The sequence below is a fragment of the Lycorma delicatula genome, chromosome 7 (assembly GCF_047948215.1).
Source record: "Lycorma delicatula isolate Av1 chromosome 7, ASM4794821v1, whole genome shotgun sequence".
NCBI classification, from domain to species: domain Eukaryota; kingdom Metazoa; phylum Arthropoda; class Insecta; order Hemiptera; family Fulgoridae; genus Lycorma; species Lycorma delicatula.
The window spans coordinates 80,571,256-80,593,632 of NC_134461.1; the positions used below are offsets into that span (position 1 = coordinate 80,571,256).

Genomic DNA, 22,377 nt, shown 5'->3' on the forward strand with positions numbered 1-22,377 from the left:
TTTCACTTCATGTTTTGCTGTGATGCGATGACTTTGAATTCTTTCTCAGGAGAGTAATGGATTATAAACGTTTCAGCCTCAATAATAAATTATTTCCTCCAAGAAGTTTTTATCTTCTTCAAACAGAAGATGAGAGAGGAATGCATTGATTCAATTCTTCTTATGCTACTTTGCCAGTACCCAAGGAATCCACTAGTTGTATACTTTTTGATATCCTGAACAATAACCCAAATTGTGCAATGTGAAAGACTGAATTCACTTCCAAATTTTTGAGTCTTATGGAGTGATTAATACTTTTTAATTGCTGGGATAAGATCTGCTGACATAAGACAAAGTCATTTGTTCGTTACACACTTTACTTTTACAATATTAGGATCATGAATGCTGCACACACATTTAACTAAGGGCATAAACAGCCTCAAGTTCACAAGGTAACTTGTTATTGTTCCTTTAGCCACAAACTGCATCATCTGCATAACAAATTGCATCTTCTAATATACAGACAGATAGAACATTTTTTAATTCCCTCCAATAGGAAAGAGCTTGTGGAAATTGATTAGTTGCTCTATCTAGTGACCATTTAAACTAAAAGCCAGCAAAAATCAACTGGTACATGTAGTACAAGAATCATTTTCTAAGTGTAGTTTTATCATCAAATGAAGACAATTTATTACAATTCAAAATCCTTGTTTTTAAAGATGAAAATATATCTTTTAAATTTTATAATTTAAAAATAACCATTTTTCAAAATAATCCTTGTTGACAATCAAGCATTTTTGAGATTCAAAGATGTGCTTGAAAATCCCCTTTGCTTAGGAACTTAGGATCTGTTTTCTGAACCAACCAATGTATTTGATGAACATCATCATTAATCTGCATGTATTTTTTGCTCAAAAATCACTTTAATACAATGAAAAGATGAAAAACAGTTGGCAAAAGATCAATATTTATGGAAGATGGTAATGGACCATATACTGATACCTTTCATCGCAATCTTTGCAACTGTACTGGTGGATTTTGAATAACTTACATTACACTTACTCAACACATTTTCTCTATATACTTCAACTAGCTGTTGGTGAATTTCAACTGGGAAAATGGTTTCCCAGTTAAAAAATGAATCACTGGTTGCACCTTGCAACTGACAGAATATTGAGACAGTAAAATTAAAATGCTATAGATAAATAACATCTGATACAACCAAGAGTGTCAGAATCACAGACAGATACAACATGTTCTTGACAAGGTTGTATTCCAAACTGTCATCTTGTGTTAATATATGCAATTCTTACTTCAAAAATATTCCCTCCCGATACATTGACATCAATTCTACAGAGAAATTTGTTTTCTGACTTCTCCTTGATTCAACATTCATTTTTATTTTTATCTACACAGATTACTGATGTTTAACAACTTGGTGATAGTGAAAATAAAGATTGTGATTATAATACACATCCAATCATCTTCTAATCAAAATTTCTACTGATTTAAAACAGCAGTGGTAAATGTTTAAATAGATAAGTTTCCATGCAAATCACTATAAAGATAATCAATAAAACATCTCTTGATGAAAAGTTTATTTTTCATACTATTTTTCCCCAAATATTACCCTGTATACTCAGTATACGTTTCATTTAATTGTGGTAATAAAAAGAGATTATGTATCTCAGTTGGTACAACTGACTGATATACTGAAGAGCTAGATTTCACTCCCAATTTAGACTAATTTTATTACTCATAAACTAAACACATGTGAAGAATTTAGGTTGGAATCATTAACAACAGATGATAAATAGTTAGTTAAATCTTTGAGCAGAAGATATAATATAACATAATAAATACAAGTAATTATATATTGAGTAATACATTATTTATTTAAACAAAAACATTGTATCTCATTTGTTGAAATTTTACATCTGATGCTTGTAACTGGAAACTTTCTGTTTAGTTTCAAGAAACTGAAAATATACAAAGGTAAATAATTATGAATTGTGAAATGATGTACTTCAGTAATGTAATATTCAAATAACAATTGGGAGTACTTCACATATACTCTGATAAAAGTAAATAAATTACACCAAAACAAACAATAACTTGCAAAAAAATTATTACATAATGTGAAAATATAAAATATTTAACTACTAGCACAAAATTTTACAAAGTAAATATATATCCACGACAAGAAAATCATTTAAATATTCATACGGAAACTTTACCTTTGTACAGACTCTATATAATATAATACATGGTCCATAGTTACAGAGCGATGATGTGACATATCACAATGATTACCAAGTATTAGTACTGGTATATGTTCTGGCACTTTAGGAAGCTCTCTTTGTATATAATCAAATGTCCTAAAAAAATTTACAGATTTGTCAAAAAAAATAAAAAAACTATTATGAAGAAATACATAGTTTATTTAGCAGAAGAGAAACATATGAAGCAACATAATTATTTTGTACTGTAAAGTATTAAAAAGAAGTGGTACTAAGAACAACATAATATTAAAATTAAGTATTTTTCATATTCAAAGGTTCAACAAAAACAATATATTAGAATTGATTACAATATTAAAAATATATATCGCAAAGATAAAGAAATAAAAAGAATGATTTGCTTATAATGGATTAAAAATTAATAAGTACATTTTTTGGCAGCCATTCATTGTGAAGAAAATTATGAAATTACTTTCAGTCACATGATAGGAAAGGGTGGGGTGGAGTAGATTCAACTTTTCTTTACGTTTTGAGATATAAGGAGTACAAAAATATCATTCACTTAAAATGGGGTTTTGTTATATACATATATTTATAAATAGGCCTTTTTATAAAATATTATGGCTTGTAAACTTCAATAACTACTAGATCAATTTCATTGAAATTTAAATGTGCTGTAGTAGTGTATCTTAGTTGCGTATGTGAAAATTTTATGAAGATTGGTTGAGTCATTCTCATTATACCAAATTTAAGGTCAAAAAGATTTAAGGTTATGTTGACTAAGTAGTGGTGTATTTTTCATATTGATTTATGCAGTGAGTCACATTGGTGAGTTAGTTGTACTTTGTAAAGTCAATAACAACAAAGTTTGTTAAAACTTTGCGTTTTAACAAACAGTGAACAGTCTTAACCGAAAAGTCAGTCTTCTTACTCACAAATGCACAAGTTTTTTCTGTTTATTAAATTCTCTGCTTCTTGAACCACTTAAACTGTTTGCCATAAAGAATGCCCCACATATTAATTATTAGTGACGTAAGGTAAACGTTATTTTGATAACTAAATTTTTATTTTACATTTTAGTCAATTCACAGTATAAGTGGTAAATTATGTTTATCTTCTACTATTTTAGTTTTAAAAAATATATATGCTAAAATATTCAACTTTACATGATGTGTTTCAAAAACAAGACTGTACTTTTGTAATAGGACCAAACAATGCACAGGATGTATTCCAACAAATGATGGAAACCAGTGGCAACCTTCAGAAAACTATAACTTTTAACATGTCACATTTATGATAGTGATTTAATATGTCACATTAACATTGTTACTTTTCAAGTTACAATAGTTTGAAAACATAAATATATGTACTAACCTTTAATCAGAATTTTAACAAAGTGAAAATGAGAATCTTGAAGAACAATGTGTTTGTGTTAAATTTTGCTTCAAACTCTGTAAAGCTTCTACAGAGACATTTAAAAAAATCTAGAAAGCACTTTGGAAAAACTGTGAACAGATCACAGTGCTATGAATAGTTCAATTCAATTGTTTTAAAGGGGGCAGAACATCAACCGATGAAGATCCCAGATCTGGATGATCTTCTAAGTCAACAAATGATGATAACAACAATTATGCAGTTCTTGATGATTGCAGATGGCTGAGAAAGCAGAATATCAGCATAGGATTATGCAGCAAAATTTTTAAGCATAATTTCTTGACCACCATTAGCTGGCAAAACATGAGTCAACTGTTGTATCTCACCCACCCTAGTCACCAGACCAGACTAGGTCCCAGCAGACTTTTCCTTATTTGCCAAATTGAAGATAACCTTGAAAGAACATAAGTCTCAAACAATAAATGATTCTAAGAAAAGTATGGTACACCATCTCCCCAAAAATCCCTTCTGGAATGCATCCCCAAAAATGCAATCCAGGAAACATTCCAAAAATGAAAGCAATTATTTGGAGGAATACCTTGCCAGCAATGGTTTTTTTTTAATGGGAATAAGCCTACACAAATTGTAAATACATGAAAAGTTTTTAATATATAAATAATTTTTTGAACGCATCTTGTTTATTAGAACTTGACAATTGACAATACAGAAGCCTGATTGAGGACTTTTCATTCTTTCTTTTTTAAATGCACTGTTGTTGTAAAGCTTGTTTCCAGCCACTTTAAAACTTATTTAAATGAATATTTGAACTTGATGACGAGAGATGTTACTTTATCATACTCTGACATTGCCTTGTTTTAGGCAAACATGTACGTTAAATAAACTGTCTCTCTTTTTAATTGTAACAAATACACACTTTCTATGATAAAACTTCCAGTGAAGTAAGTATGCGCCTTTTTTTAAAAATATGTATTCCTTATTTAAATTTGCTTTATAATAATTTCAGTGATGAGAAAAAAATAATGTAAAGACTCAAAATAATCAAATAGTCATATTTTTAGGCTGAGCAACTGAAACTGACTTGTTTAGATTAATTAATGCTAATTACCCAATAGTTAAAAACAAAACAAAAGCAATTATAACAATAAATCATACCAGTTTTTAGTTATATCCATCATTAGTATAAGGCCATTAGTTCCTTTATATACATCAAGGAATTCTGCATCAAGTGCAGGCGCCTGTTCAGGAGCAGGTCCTAATTTAAGTCCATCAAGTGGAACCCTTTTTTTCCCTTTATCAACAACATCCCACACTTCCACTTTAACTATATCATCTGCTGCCTTATAATTCCATTGAATACTAGTTACCTGTATAAAAAAAATACATTCATAAATTTACAGAAAAATAAAAAAAGGAAATATTTAAAAATACAAAAAGTGATTTTGTTTTATTTTGTAGGACGCACAATGAGGTGTCACGATCAGTGTCAGACACAAAATTACTTTACTAAATAATTAAAAATTAACAATTAAAATTTACCTTAAAAATGAAAAAGACATAAAATACCTACTTGGTATGCTAAGTGTGAAATAAAACCAAAAGATTAATACTAAAAGTGTAGCATAAAACAGCGAAGTTGCCATATATTAAAACACAAAAATATATTACAGTTTTAAACAAATACTTGAATCCAGATGCATGCCCTTAAGAAATTGTAAGACATTAGATAACACTGATATATTGTTGCCTGAGATATTTTGAATGTTAGCCCCAGTTTAAACTTCAGACTCAATGCTGCATAACTGACATAGTCCATAAGGATGTGGTGTACCGTTAGCAGTTGCAGCGAACACAGACGGATGAATATGCATAACGAGAATAAGCACTCTGTGGAAAGTAAGAATTGTGGGTCTTACTTCAGAGCTGTAGAGATGTACTTCAATTCATTGAATGGTTAATTTTGGACAGTTGAATGCTCAAGGTGCTGTTCCTGTTTAAGACAAGTAAACATGAAGCAGAGTGTTGCCACGCAGTGCTGGAGGTGGGACCAAGCCTTCTACAGAAGTTTTGTAGAAGATGTCTACAGAAGTCTTTTGACCAAGACTTCTCGTCTTGTAGGGTGAAGGAATATAAGATGTACAACATTGTTTTAAGTGTTGTCATTATGGGCACAGGGTGAAGTTCTGCCAGTTTACGTCACTATGTGCACATTGTGGAAAGGAAAGGCACAAATGAGAAGATTGTCCCAAGATGAGTGAGGGATCAACTTGTGTAAATTGTAAGAGGCTACACAAAGAGCATAAGTACTCTGTGGACAGTAAGGATTGTGAGGTCTTATTTGAGAGTTGTCGAGATGTACTTCAATTCATTAAATGGTTAATTTTGGACAGTTGATTGACCAGGATGCTTACATTTATGCAGATTGAATTAGGTGAGGTTGTAGATCGAACGAATCTGGATATAGTTCTTCTGCAGCATCCTTATGTTGTGGCAGGTGATCTGCCAAGTCTTAGTGGCTGGAAGAAGTTTCTGTGTAGTCCTGTTAGTATCTCTGCTATTCTGTGCAGAAGACATCTGCATTGTGTCTCTGTTCAACAGCTCTCAAATTTTCACCATGTTGTTGTGAATTTAGAGAAATGGGACAGAATTGTTCAGTTTTTTTGGTGGCTGTCCTATTCTGATCGTTACAGACACTAATGCAAAGTATTTATGGTGGCACAGTACTCTGATGGATGAGAAAGGGGAGTTGGTGGGGAGTTTCAATGTACAACACAGTCTTGAGGTTTATAATGTTTTGGGCGAGTTGCCAACCTTTGCAGAAATGGTAGATAGTAAAAGGTTGTTTCCTGGCACAAATATAGATGTGACAGTTGGAAGGAATATTCCTGGGACTGTTTGTCAATGGACAGTAGTTGATGACTGTTCCAGTGATCATTATTTGATTGTGAATGTCTGCGGTGTAATGTTCCTGTTCAGTAGGGGCATTTTCTACACAGGAGGGCAGGAAATATTTCATATATTATCAGCCAGACTCTGTGTCTTGGGCCGGAGTTTGGAGGAGTTGGCAAAGAAGCTATTTCTTGTTTGTGTGGATATTGCAGAGCACTACATCCCACACAGTTCTGGTCGGGAGAGAATTACTCCATAGTGGATCGGAGAATTTCCTGATCTGAAGTAGTCTGCGAGTTGTCTTAGGCAAGCTTCTCAATGTGAGGATGACCCTTCTGAACTTCTGATTAATAGGGAATTAAGGAATCAGTATTTTTATAGTATTTGAACAGCAAAAGGGATTCTTGGCTTCTTTTGTGCAGGATCCGGGCATTAAGGATCTCTGGCACTTTATCTATAGGGTTTTGGAACATAAACGAAAGAAAGACATTCCTTAGTCTGCTTTCTTGATCTGGCAAGATGCACTGACTGACAGGACGGAAATACTGTGCACTCTGCTGAATGATTTACTGCCAGATGATGATGTGGAAGGTGGAGGGTGTGTGTCAGTATCATCTGTGTGTTTTGCGTGAAAGCAGTTTTTTCCTTCAGGTACGGCATCTTTGGAGATTTCCGAGGCTGAGGTGTGGCAGGTTGTTTGCAGTTTTGCAAGACATAAGGCTCCTGGGTATGACAGAATCACTGTGGAACTCCTTGTTCGCAAGTTGAGCATAAGTGTAGGGTAGGTTCTGAGTAAAATGCTTTTTGTTGGCTATTTTCCACTTTATTTGGAAAAGAGGTGTGATTAAGCTTCTGCTTAAAGATGGAGACAAGGATCCTGCTATGGGTTCGTTGTACAGGTCTCTGATGCTTGGAAAGGTGTTTGAGAAGGTCCTGTGTTTGTGGGTTAATGGAAGGTTGGCCTCACAAAATCTCTTGATGGAAGAGCAGTATGGTTTTTGACCTAGGAGAGGTACACAGGAAGCAATTTTAGATGCGGTTGAGGTTGCCCAACGGATATTGTGTCATCGCTTATGCTGATGATGACTTCTGCTGGTCAAAGGAGACTTGCGAAACAAGGTTGAATTCTGAGCAACTCAAGCTTGTAGAGTATTAGAGGTGTGGAGGAATCAAAATAAAATTGTACTTAGCTCTGACAAGACCACCATGATGCTGCTGAAGGGCCATTTGGTGCTAAGCCTATGTTTTGATAATTGGCCATCTTATTCATTGTTTTTTTGCAATGGTACTTGGGTGTACTCTGATGAAAATTTCAGATTTAAGGACTACTTTCAGAGCATCACTAAGAAGGCGTGTGATGCCTTCTTCGGCATTTGTAGGGTGATCCATTCCAACTGGGGTCTAAATTTTAAAACAATGAAAATTTTGTATACAGATACATGCAAGGCGACTGCAGCACCTGTTTGGGAAAACAGAATGAGGTATAAAAGGTACCGTGATATTCTGTTGAAGTCTCAGCATCTCCTGTTACTGTGATGGGGGGCTGTAGTACTATTTCATGCAAGGCAGTTCTAGTTATGCACGTTGTGCATGTTAAACTAATTGACGTCCTTGTGTCGAAACATCAGTTACATTACGATGAAAAGAAGTCAGGCGAAGTAAATGTTCAACATATTTGGGAAATAGAAGAGGAAGGTTTTGATATTTGGCAGGACAAGTGCGATGAGGTAGCAGATGGGTGGTATACGCATGGTTTCTTTCCAGACGTAAGGAAGTTGAAAGTGACCTCATGGATCTCCATGAATGGGTATGTGACTCAGTTCCTTTCAGGGCATGGCGCATTTCAGGACTGACTGACTCAATTTGATTTTACAGACTTGGGTCAGTGTCCTCAATGCTAAGTATCGGATGATGCTTGTCATGTGCTGTACATATGCTAAAAATATGAGTTTAAGCATGCAGAAGTGGTCAGGGAGCGTGAAGGTATTGGTTCAAGTCTGTATATGCAGGCTAATTGGTGAGGTAGAGATGAGTGGCACATTGTTGAAAGAAGGTTTTTGATTCTGAAAGGATTGCTGAGGGTGTTTAGTAGAATAGTAGCCTGGGTGGCTAGGGACCCGTTGGGTGATTTTCCGCCAGAAAAGGCACATTCGGCAATTGTGCCTGGTCATTATTTGGTATGTTCGTGGGTTGATTGGTAATCTTAGTTGCTTTAGTATGGTAGGTCAAAATTGCAATGCTGTAAACAATTTTTGAGGGTATGAGATTAATGTTTTGTTTTAGCTCAATTTGTAAATTTGTATTGGTTATCAATTTTTTGATTTGATTTATGCAATTTTGAAAAATATCTTTTGTTAGCTGATGGGTTTTAACACTGATGGAAATTTTTTTTGAGCCATTTGTATTGCTGCCATCCTGATAAGATGTAGTGATGACTGAAACTTACAATCAGGTATTGAGGGTCTGAAAGGTAACCTCTGGTAAAGCCCATCAGCACTAGGAACAGACAGGGTGGTGTGGCAACCGGGATCGTTACAAGGCAGCTGTCTTCTCCTGTGGAGTTAGTATGGATGTTTTAATGCGAGCTACATAGAAGCAGATTATTTAATTTCATCTATACCAAAGAGATGGCTCACCACTGTCCACTAGTAGACCATGAGGCTTAAACAAAAACCTGTAGCAGATGGTTAAATGAATGATGGACTACATTGAGCATCCTAAGAGCAGTGGCCCATGTAGAAGAATAAACCTCGCAGCTGTACTCCAAGCAGGAACGAACCAGAGCTTGGTAGAGATACAACTTGCATACTTGATCTGCTCCCCAACAAGTATTAAGATGAAACTCTCGGCATATTCAGCATATTTAGATATTTTAACTTCAGGCCCTTTAAATGAGTTACCCATATCAGTCGTTGGTCAAACCACAACCCTAAAACTCTAACCTTCATGCATGGTTCAACTGATTCATCACATAAAAACAGTTGAGGATCAGCATGTTCCCTTAACTGAGAAAAGCAAATGCACTTTGTTTTCTCTGGAAAAAGGTAAATCCAGTAGTTTTTACACCACAATTCCAAACAAGTTATTGTGTTTTGAAGCAGCCTCTTGACAGAAGCTAAAGTTTTACAAGCAACATAAATTGCAAAATCATCTACAAATAACAAACACATATTAGGTTTTCGCACACAGTTAGTTATAATATTTATGGCTACGGCAAACAAGATAGGACATTTCCCTGTGGTATTCAGTTTTCTAGTGTGAAACTATCGGATACTGTCATTCCAATTCCAACTCGAAAGGACTGACTATTGAGGAAACCCCTAATAAATGCAAGAAGATTCCTTTTTATAACCCATTAATGCAGTGTATTATATTCCCCTCCTCAAGCCATATCATATGACTTTTGCATATTGGTAAATACAGCAACAAAGCACTGGTAAAGAAGGAAGGCATTTTGAATAACAGATTCCAGGGCAACTACATGATCGATAGGTGATCTACCTCGGTGGAAACACCATTGTTTGAGGGAAATTAGGGAGTTTCTCTCACGGTACCACACTAGACAATGGTTTACCATTTGTTCCATCAACTTGCACAGGGTACTGGTCATGGAGATAGGATGGTAACTTGAGAGACATGATTTACCTTTACCAGGTTTCAGTATGGTTATCACCAATGCTTCTGACTAAGAATCTGGAAAATCCTGGTCAGAAAATATTATATTGTAAGTAGACAGAAGATGTCATAGTATAGTATCCGTGAGGTGAGGTAACATACTAAGCCTGATACTATCATTTCCAGGGAGTGTCATGGAAATTATTCAAGGCACACCGAAGTTCATCAAAAGAAAAGGGAATGTTTAATTAGAATGAATGTTGAATGAAAGGGAATGTTTAATGTTTAAGGGAATGAGTCTCCAATAACAAATGGGATACTTTCCACCTGCAACTTATATCTCATAAACTAAGGACAATAAGACGATGTAAGGGAAACCGACTTAAATGTATTTCCATCATGTTCACCACACATAAATTGGCAAAGTGACAAGGATGTTATAACTTTCCAGTCCAATTGGCTGTGGAGATTGTCCTGATCCACATGACCCAAACTTTTCTCCATACAACAGAGGATGGTGTCTGTGAAATGGAATTGACATAATTCAGACAAGATTTCCAATTTGCACACTGAAACACTCAATGGCAAACAGCCCTTGCACTGCAGAAGATGGAGAGAAATTCAGTCGTAGTCCTTTGATTCGAATTACACAATGCCCTGCAACAATCCCTTAGTGCATGCCTGCGGTCTTCATCCCACTAAGGAACAGTAGGGCGCCTTTGCTTTCCAGATGTTAAAGGGAAGAATTCTTTTGCACTATTGAGAATCAGGTGTGGAAACTTGGCAAGTTGGTGGATCATGCTTACACTCTTGTCATATTGGCCAAAGGAATCCTTGTATCTGATCCAGTCTGCTTTCTGAGCCACCCATCTGCATTGCTGACTTTGAGGTAAATAACTATTACTGACTGACATAACAACTGGTTTCTGATCATTTCTATAGAAGTTTTTGGAAATGTGCCAGGTAAGATGTGGGAGTAAGGTTACTGAAAATAAGGATAGATTAATACACAAAAATTTACCAGATGTAGATGACATAAATGTGTATGATCCATCGTTCAATAAGCAGAGATCTAAGTTCTGCCTCATTAAGAACATCATGATAAGTTCCATGAATAGTGGGCTACTGGACACTGAAATCCCAAATATTAGACAGGATAAAGGAATCTGGGGAAACAGATTGGACAGATTATCTTTCTTGGTATTGGAATTTGGAGGAAGATATAATTTGCAGATGTTCATTATGAATGGTGCCAATATCTTCACTGATACTGCAGGGATGTTTGTTGCTAGCGTAATATAGGCAGATATTATGATTTCCATCAGGAAAACAGCTACCCTTCACATCCTCTGCCCTCAGTTTGATGGTCACATCTTTCGCAGATATCCGTGAAAGGACACATCAGGTTGGTCTAATGATGAACTCATCACTGCAAATCAGCTGATTTTGAAGTTGACAGTTCTATAAGGTTCAAATCCTAGTAAAGGCAGTTACTTTTATACAGATTTGAATACTAGACCGTGAATACCAATGTTTTTTGACGGTTGGGTTTCACTTAACCAAACATCTCAGCAATGGTCGATCTGAGACTGTATAAGACTACACTTCATTTACATTCATCCTCTGAAGTAATACCTACCCTCATCATCCTGTGGGTGGAGGGGAGTCGCCTGCATACACATTATTAAAGGATCTTTATTAGGAATTCAATATTCTCATGGCAAGAATGGAGACTGCAAACATTTCAATGAATAATGTTTATATACACAAATATACTCTTTTCCTGTTATATACAAAACTGCATGCAGATTATTTATCAAATACCATCTGGTTTTTCTTTTTTGTGTTTATAACTTTTAAAAAGTGCTTTGCTTCTTCAGGTCCTTTATCTGCCAACATATCTTCAAAGAGATCTCAGGATGGTAGTGGGAATTTGGAAGCCTGGGAGGCCAAAGATACCGTACCAGGTGACCAATTTTTTAATAGATCCCTTCATAGGGATGTTGATAATTTACTGCATTGCTGGTACAATAGGAATTTTATTTGGTGGTGTACACAATTGTCAGTCTTTCCACCAATACTACCTTTCTTCTTGCTTGTATTGTTAGTTAACTCAGAAAAATGACTGTGAACAAGGTGACCTGATCAGATAAGATCTAACAAGCTGCTTTAATTCACTGCAGGATCAGCACTTTTGATTACTCACATTTATGGGGTAAAAGAGATGTCTGTTTTTAACAGGTTCCGGGAGTTCAGCATCTTTTTATACACTCGTTGGCGCCAGAAAAGATAGCTTCTGCTCAGTATAAATTTTGAGAATTGCCTTCTTTTTTGTAAAAGTTGGGCAATCCCATGAGCGAGCTGAATGTGATCCTCCACAATTAACACATTTTTCTCCTCCTGTGAATTTGTTTTGTTCATTGAGCACATATTGCAGTATTCAAGCAAGAACTTGTAGTATGACCATACCTTTGACACTGGAAATATTGTCGAGGGTTGGGAATGAATGGTCATAATCGAATAGACATGTAACCTACTCTTATTTTCTCCAGTGGTATGGGAAGGTTAAACGTTTGTATAAGAGAGGGAGTAGGATTCATTTCGCTCTGAAGTTTCATAATTTGTTTCACCTGTACACTTTGGGTTGAAGTTAATCAGCAATCTCACTAATGTCAATCCCTAAAAGACCTAGACAAAAACTTACTCCTTGGCTAGTACTCAAGGTTTTGTGGCATATCACACTTACACCGCTCATACTGGTCAGACGTAAGAGCGATTGACTTAACTCATAACTATAAGTATCAGTATTGATCTGTCTCTCAATTTTCTGACATTCTTGGAGGAACAACTTGAACCCATTACTACCTTATTTATCAGGAAAGGCGAGATCTTATGAAGAAAGCCATCTTCTTGATTATTTAGAAGAACTATAAATGTGATGTTTGTATATTGTATGCGGGACTTGACACCATTTAAACTATTATCTTCAGGGCTATTATCCTAGTCAGACAAAGCTGAGCAAGATCTTTTCACAAGACTAATATTGGTGTTTTTTCAGATGAACTATCATAGGGTTTGTCAGAGGTCTGAGGACAAAAATTTGAAAACTTATTTCATTTTTTAGTCATTTTCATTGTTCAATATAGGTTTGTTATACTGTAGTAATATATAATCTGATGACAGTCTTATATACTTTCATACAAAAATTCAAGAAAATTAGTTGAAAACATAGGGAAAAAATAATACATATTGCAGCCTTCCAGGGACTCTTAGATCGTGTTCAGTAGGATTTTTTCCACATAATATTTTTGTCTACAAAAATAAAATGTTCTACAGTTTATCTTACAAAAGTTATAAGAAATGTTTCAAGAATGTCAGAGGTCTTTAAACTTTTGAACCTGTCAACTTGAAAAACATTTCAACACTGATATTTTCTTTTTTCATTAGGAAAATAATTTAAAAGTTATTTTTTTATGATGACCTTCTACTATTTATTTTTATTAATGTAAATAAGAATTGAAAATAAAAATAAAATAAAAATTAATATATTAATAAACTAAGTTAAGAAATATTTAATATCTATCAGGAAACTTAAAAACTTCGCTTTTTTTATTGTAGAGAGTAATACGGTTTATGATAAATTAATAAAATAAAATCCCTACATTTAATCACTGTATCAACATTTTTAACTTTAATTAATACACAAGATAAATAAATCAAACAGAAGTCTATTTATAATAACTGGTAAACTAATGTAATACTTTTTTAAAGTAATTAAACAAACATTGATTTTAATTAAAAGATTTGGTTATTACGTTGATTATACATATTTACTGAAAATTAGATTCATCAATTAGTAATCATGTATTTTAACACAATTCAATCTAATTTATCTACAATTAAAATGACGCATTATGAAAAATGGTAAATAATACTTTTCATCTTAAATTACAACTTTTAGAAATTGGGTCAAATTAAAAACAACAATAAAGAACTTTTTAACTCTTAATTTGAATCCAATTTTAAGTTTAAATTTAGAAATGAATAAAAAAGGTATTATTTTGTAATATTTAGCGTAGTTTTGTTTAATGTTAAATTATTATCTGTTTATACACATTTATTTTACTATATTTTATTTGTTTTTTCATAACATGTTTTAAGCATTTTAAATAAACGTTACTTGTTTTTTCCCTTAAATTGTTTATTAAATAAATTTGTTTTACACAATGATCATGTACTGTAATTTGAATCATGAAATCAACTTAAATTTAAAAAATTATAAAAAAACAACTTAATTTACCTGTATTTCATCAGTAGGTACATATTCTTCCACAAATTTTTTACCCTGTAAACGATGGAATAAACATGTTTTACCTGTATTTCTATCACCCTTTATAATAATTTTCACTGAAACAAAAAGGAACAAATATTTTTATAGATTATCTTAATACATCTCATTGGAAATTTTATAAACAAACAAAAATTTGTGCCTAATTAGACATCGACCTATGAAGGGTAAAATTTTATTAAAGTGATATTATCAATAATTAATTTTAAAGAATAATGAAAATGTAATTTAACTACATTAAATAAATAAAACTTAGTTACACTTTGCAGTTTATAGTAGGGGATTTATTATTAAAAACAATGTTGACAGAACCCAACAAGGAACATTCCCACAAAATTAAAATTATAAAAATTTTATGTTTCATATAAATAATCAGCTTTTTAGTTTTTATAAATGAATTTTATTGAAAATTATTTGTCATAGAAAAACTATAACAGGGTGTAAATAATAAATTATTTACAACTCACTTCCTAAATAACTGCAAGTATCTTCTGCAATACATTTACCATTTAGTTCTTTCCTCAATAGTGTTCTAGTAGGTACCACTGTTGTTGATGGCATTACTCTTAAAATTGATTAAAAAAATCCTGTTTAGTAAACAAATGTTAAAATATGTAAAATATGGTCAATATTGATGTTTTTGAAAGATTTACTATGTTTGTAAAACTCATATTTTTCAACTATGTCGAGTTCATTACTTTAATGTACTGCAGGTTAAATTCACATATTTGAGGTTAATGTTTGTATGTGTATCATATTTCTGTAAGATAACTTGTAAACATTGATTCTAATGTTGTCTGTAGTATTTATGTATGTATATATATATATGTAAGTATGGGTGAGTGGATGTACACCTATAGTTTGCCAATAAAAATTTTATTGCAATAAATGAAGTTTTATTACATATTACTGTGTTTGCTTTTTATTATTTGTTATTATATTGTATTATATAGAGTAAATTGTTTTTGGTTTTGCACAAAGAAAAAACACATACACTTTAACCACACAATACAAATATTGTATCATGTGACATATGAACTCAACATACTTGATCAATATGAAAATTACAAATACTAAATTTAATATAAACAACACACTGGTTTGAAGTGAATAAAAATTTAATTTTACTGATCCATTTTTCAGTAAATACTTCACTTTATGTGAATAAAAATGAAAACTTTTATTTTTTTGCAACTTCTGGAGTATTTAGCGTAAACTCCACATAAATACTTTTTCTGTAAATTTTTAAAATGATGTGAATAAGCACTTCCTTTTATTTCAGTAACTGCTGTAGTTTTTAATGATGCTTCAGACCAATCTGGAAAGTAGAAGCAAGTACTTTGTAAATCAATGAGTTTATGAATGTGCATAATTGCAAAAACTACAGAGTGCGAAGGTCTATCAGCCTTAGCAGGTATAAAGAACTTCTTCACTTTCAAAATGAATCAGTTCAATATTTTTGTACTTTATTTTAAGTTCAGATAATTTACTTCTAGCTGAAATAAATGAAGCATGGGGAAGTGCATTAAATTTTTATCAGATGGAAATACTTCTTTGATTTCACTCCAATGTAGGAGTTCAAAACTGTGTTAGCAAAGACTGTGGTGTACATAGAACAACCATCTGTAAAACAGTCAACTATGTTCTCCAAATGGTAACAAAGAAAGTTCTCGATTGGATTCACTTTTCTGAAAACTGTCTCTGAAATTGATGTAGTAAACAAAACTGGAATGTACTAGTCAAAATGCCTTGTTAATCAGTGCAGTTGATTGTACTCATGTATACATAAAAATAGTAACTAATGTTGGCAACAGTTATATATTGGAAAGGATACATTAGCATTAACATAAAAAACATATGATGTAGGAGGTATAATTACAAGTATTGATGCTTCTTTCTAGGGCAGTACCCTTGATAGTCAAATTTGGAGATAAAGTAATGTTTCAGAGGTAATGGAAACATTTAATGATGCTGCTTTCTTTTAGAAGACAGTGGTTACGGAATAACACTAGGGTTAGAAACACCTTTCGAGAATCCTCACAATAAAAAAAAAATTATTGAACAAAGTCCATGCAAAGCATGAACAGTTATCGAAAGACTGTTTAAAAAAATAAAATCAAGCTTTATGATGATGAGAAGTTTCCTGTACAGTAGACGATTGTAATGAATTGAAAACAAAATGATGCACATTGTCTTAGTATGCCCGTAGAAATATCGTTCAAGTAGTTTAAAAGGATCAGGGTGTGAAACGAAAGATTAATCATCAAAGAGATTAAAGAAATATTGCATAGAGAAAATGATCCTCATAAATTAGGGTTCAAGAATGTAAAATCACCAACCTGAAATAAAAGTATGTTCCTGTAATCGAATTCTTTTATTTTATAGAGTATTAAAACTGACTTCTATGTAATCATGCATTCAAGGTCGGTATGTTGTACTTTTAAATGTATTATGAAATAAAATTGAATCCTTTTATTTCAAGCAGAATTTATTTATAAGTACTTTATGCATTCAAGGGTTATTTTTAAATTAGAAACTGTCAAAAATAAATTTCAAGTTTATTATGTATGTGGTCACCTTCCCACTGCAAAACATAATTACTGTAATAAACAGCAGTAAATATAGAAATCTACAATTAAATACTAGATTGCTAGTATTAGTAAAAAGTAAAAGTATATTATAATACTTTAAATTAAATGTTAAATTATTTACTTTCCAGTTCAGTAAAAGTTTATTTACTTTAAATGCAGTACTTACTTTCAACTGTTTTCATACTTACTGAACAATAAATACTTCTCTATATTTTGAAATTTTTATTCACTTCACACAGATTAAACTGATTTCTTAAATGCTTAAAAATAAGTTCATTTAATAACAGTGTCATCTACAACACCACTGAGGAAAGAACTGAGAAGTTCGGTTTATTAAACTACATAAATTATTTAGTTCTTTAGTAATTATACTAATTTTGGAAATGTACAATTTCTTGGAAGTCAGTTGCAAAATAAAATTATACAACTCATTTTGACAAATGCTCTATGAATACGAATGTACAACAACATTAATTCATCAACCTCAAATAAACATTAAAAAAAAAAAAAATCAAAGAAAGTTAAAAAATAAATTTCCAAGAAAATAAAAGATTTGGAGATTAGCAAGAAAATCATCAAGGCTAGAAGTAGACAAAATTAAAATATTTAAGATAATTTTTTCTATCAATAAATCTGGAAATATTATTAAGACTGATGTTATCTTTCTGCAAGTGATGAGGTAAACCATATAATTATGTATAAGAGATATGTGAACAATAACTGTCATTTCAATAATATTTGTCAAACTCATGATAAAAGTGAGATAAGGCACCTACTATAAAAGTTGCTGATATTACCTGCTTATCAATTACTAAAGCCTATATGAACTTCTGAATGAACATAAACACAAAACATAACATAAATTATTTTTTAAGTTTTACTTTCGTACATTAACTACCAGTAACACCAACACAAACCCATATCACATAATCTTTAGGGCCTAATAAGCAAGTAAAATATAAATTACATGACATATTTTGTTAACTGACAATTAAAGATACAATATAATTTAATAATCAATACTTCCAATAAAATAATACATCACAAAATATTCATGTCAATTTAAGTATGATGAAAATAACTAACACACTTTACAAACTCCTGTAATATACTTACTATTATACTGTACTCCTTTTGCAAATTTTCGCTGTAGATTTTGTGACATTGCATGATGTCCAGGAGTAGTTCCAGGAATGATTCCATTTTCTGTTTTGCCTGTTAACCGTTTAAGTGCCGAAAACATATCTGTGAACAAGCAAAATACTTTCACAGCAGAAATATATAGAAAAATTATAGGACGAATTTTTATTCTCTTCTATTCAATATGAGTATTGAATGTTGGTAATAAAATAAAACATTAATATATGACAAACATCTTATGTCATTTCAAAAAGTTACTCAAAAAATTAATTGTAGGACATAAGATATGCTGATAATTGGAAGGTAACAAAGTATACATTCCAATAATTTCAGATAAATTGTTTCTCTTAGTTATTAAAAAGTAGTTAAATATTTATAAATCACACATAACATATTTTTTAATTAAAAGGTACACGCTGAAGTAAGTAATTAATAACAAACATTTGATAATTTGCTACTTCTAAAATAAACGTTAGGTACACTTTTGTTGACACTTACCGAAGACTTGTAAAATTATCTAGTTAGTTTTATTTCAAGCAAATCATAACAATTTTATTTCTCTTTGAATAACTCTACCACGAAGGCTTGAATGTAACCAACGTTTTTGGCAAAAATTTGAAATTACGAGTAACTGGAAGATACGTGTGACATAACATGATTTTTAGCAAATATAAGAAGCACAGCATCAATTACAAATTTTAAGTTGCAACTGAACAGCTGTTAGACTACATCAAAATTTGTCGTGGTTACATCCCTTCCTAATAGGTTTTTGGATGAGACGAAAAATTATAAAGAATGATCTAAAAATATTTATCTAGTCTTTACTGTACTAACAGTATTTAATGTATTCTCAAATTAATGCTTTACATTGGAAGATAGAAAAATTATATATATATAATTTTTAACCTTGTGTAAGAGAGGTTGCTGTATATAAATAAATCATATCTTAAAATATATATATATGCCTATTTTAATATAGCTAATATCGTCAAAGAGGTTAATTGTTTGTTATAAAGAATGTGATCATATTTTGTATAATATTTTATTAGATTATAATATCGCTACAAATATATAATTAATTTCATGTTGATTTGACGCGATTACCAAGGAGGCAATTGAAAATATGGCGTTGTGTTTTTCCGTCGCTTGCTAGTTTAATGTTGCGGACTAATTTAGACTGTAGAACTTGTATACAATTAAAGTAATTTATGGTATAGTATCATATGAATTTATTGTAATCAGGTAAGTAGTGATGGTGCATTTTTAATAATTTATTTCGTCTAGTTTAATGGGTGGTAATTTATTAATTTGCTATTAAACAATGCGATTTGTGCGGCTTTCTGTTTTTAATTAAACTAGTTACGTTTAGATGTTTACAAATTTCAAAGAAAAATATTTTTTCAGCTTTGATTGATTTAGATTTTGAATTGGGTGAAATAAAATGTTATAAAAGATGAGTTAAACGAAATTTCAACATCTAACCTAACTAGCCCAAGTTAAATTTTTTCTAGCAGTACTTTTAGCTGATCTATAAACAAAAAACAATTTGATAATATAAATCATGTATGTAAGTTACCAGAAGTCTGTTAAAACAAATAATAATTTTAAATCGTAGGGATATTTGTTTAAAAATAATTAGTCACGCACTTCTAAATTTTAATGTTTAGAAATACAGTAAGTAGATTTAAAGATTTTTTTATTTTAAATCATGTTTCATAATAGTTATTATTAAATTTATTAGAATGTTCTCATTAGTAAGTTGTAAATAGATTATTACCATAAAACAAAAATACAATATTAATGCTGTATATATATATATATATATATATATAGTGATAATACAAAATAGTAACAGTAAAATACAATACAAAATGGTATATATTATATTATTTGGGAGAGATTTTTGATGTGCTGTGTGGTTTAATTGCAAACCTAATTGCTAATAAAATGTTTTGGTGGTATATTTAACCAGGTTTATAGAGTTGTCTTGAATTTAGGGTATTTTTTATTCTGACTCCTTCTGATTATTTTCAATGAAAGTTTAATGTTTTCAGGAATGTATTTTTTTTTAGTAAAAATTAACATTAGCTAGTTAATGTTAATATTAAATGTGCCAGTTCATTAAATTATTATTTAGCCATCTAGTGGTGGTTATGTTGTGGGATATATAATTCAGTTAAAATTTGAGGTTTTTTATGCAGTAGAAAATTAAAATTAATTATTAATGGTATTATGTTCTATACTTTTTTCCATCTAAATGTATATTTAACATATATTTTTAATTTGTTGTAAAGTTGTTTGTAAAATAATGATAATTTTTAAAATAAATTTCAAAAGTTAAGAATTCTTCAGTTAATTTTAGATTTTTGTTTCATTTACATTTGAACATATTAACATGATCGCATTTCATTTTGTATAAACAATTTTTTTTTCTTACTTAATTTTAACTAGTTTAATCTAAACAGGAGTGACTGCTATAGTGATTAACCAACAATGACTGCCATAGCATGCAGAGAATCTTATTGAGTGATAATGGCTTTAACTGTAAGGATTTAATTTACATTCTCTGATTTTCAGTATGCTATGCCATATTCCAGTTTCATAAATCTTGTGGAACCATTTGGTTGTATAAGTGCCTTTAGACAAAATAATATTGTACATTGCCAGTTACATTTTGTGAAACCATTACTCAACATTTTTATCAGCAATACATTATAACCAAGCAGTTTTCCTAAATAGTGTTTGTAGTCACATATTGCCGTATGATTATGTATTTACCTGCGACAGATTCTTGCCAATATTTGATCAACTAATGGAGTTAAAACAAGTAAATTAAGATAGTGATGTACATGTGACTGCTGCATAACCATAAAAAAAGAAATTAAGATTAGTTAGTTCTCCATCAAGTAAGAGGCAAAATGTTGTAAATGTTGAATTCATATTTATTTATCTTCATTTGGATTCTATGAGAATAACTTTTGAAGGGGTGTTTCTACAGACTACATTTTTGAAGTCTGCTTGACCATACTTTAAATTTACCCAAATTCTTAAAAGAGAATTAAACTATGTTTGCTAGCTGATGATGAATTCTCATTTATGAAAACTATACTATTACTTTAAACTTGTTTGCAGTAATTAAGAGTTAGAAACAATAATTAGTTAAATTAGTTTTTAAAACAAAAATTAGTTTTTTCTTTGCAGGAGTCTGGAAATCAAAATGTTTGCTCATCTTTACTTTCTCCCTATTTTGTTAATGAAATTGAATGAATACATTTTGAATTAGAAATGAAAGCTTTATGGTTTTTTTTTAAAAATTTAAATGGTTAATTTTTTATGTATTTTAAACTTAAAAACATAATCTATATAGACATTTTGGTTTACATTTACCCACAAACAATAGGAAAGAATTGTAGAGAATATTGCCTTTTTTAAACCTTATTGGATTCATTTTTCTTCCCTACTAGGAATTCCTAGTTATTATTTCTAAATAATACTTGTGTAAGTTAAGATTTATTTATTAAATCGTGAAATAATTTATATAATTATAATTTTACCTGTTTAAATGATAACCTTTACCTTTTCAATACATAAATTTTTTCTTCTGATTATTCATGAGCTTAAGAAAGATCTTTTGAAATATTTTTAACTTTTGGTATTGTCCGTTGTGTATAATTAGTGCTACTTTAGTATGCAGTCTACCATCATCATGAGGTCTGAAGTAGCACTGTCTCACTGTGTAATTTATTTTTAATAGTAAACTGATATAAATTACATATACAAATTGTATATAATTTGTATGAATATTTGGATAAAAATTATATATAATTTGTATATTTAATATTAGATGAAGTTAGCGCGCAAAGTGAGCATAAAGTTAAGTTTGGTTAGTTAATGTTGATATCGTATGAAATTCAGTACAAGAAAACATAATCAAACTCAACATAACCTAACGCCTGCTTTGCTCACTAACCTCATCAAATTAACATTAAATAAATTATATACACAATGATACAATAGGCCGCATGTACTGTAGTGTTAGACCTCATGATGATGGTAGACCACACACTGAAGTAGCACCATATAATTTATAGTTTTGTTAACATAGTCATCAAGTTACTTAACTAAATTATTTAATTAACAAATAGTTACTTATAAAACTTTATAGTTGGTTCTAGAAGTGCGC

General features: G+C 31.2%; 2 protein-coding genes across 5 annotated transcripts in view; one reads left to right on the forward strand and one right to left on the reverse strand.

Moving 5' to 3' along the window:
* LOC142327265 (rab-like protein 6) overlaps positions 1 to 18,920 on the reverse strand; it is a 50,432-nt gene extending 31,512 nt beyond the window's left edge. For both annotated transcript variants that reach the window (XM_075370144.1, XM_075370143.1), the window contains exons 1-5: positions 18,693 to 18,920; positions 18,171 to 18,299; positions 14,416 to 14,522; positions 4,767 to 4,978; positions 2,217 to 2,357 (exon numbers count right to left, since the gene is read on the reverse strand). In XM_075370144.1, the coding sequence (XP_075226259.1) occupies positions 2,217 to 2,357; positions 4,767 to 4,978; positions 14,416 to 14,522; positions 18,171 to 18,297 (587 nt within the window). In that variant the 5' untranslated portion in view covers positions 18,298 to 18,299; positions 18,693 to 18,920. The remainder of the gene's footprint in view (positions 1 to 2,216; positions 2,358 to 4,766; positions 4,979 to 14,415; positions 14,523 to 18,170; positions 18,300 to 18,692) is intronic.
* A 302-nt stretch (positions 18,921 to 19,222) lies between these two features.
* Positions 19,223 to 22,377, forward strand: part of LOC142327345 (uncharacterized) — a 47,881-nt gene continuing 44,726 nt past the window's right edge. For 2 of the 3 annotated variants that reach the window (XM_075370303.1, XM_075370305.1), the window contains exon 1: positions 19,224 to 19,436. The gene's annotated coding sequence lies outside the window, so the exon portion shown is untranslated. Of the gene's footprint in view, positions 19,437 to 22,377 lie in introns of all 3 variants that reach the window. The other variant, XM_075370304.1, reaches the window with a different exon arrangement.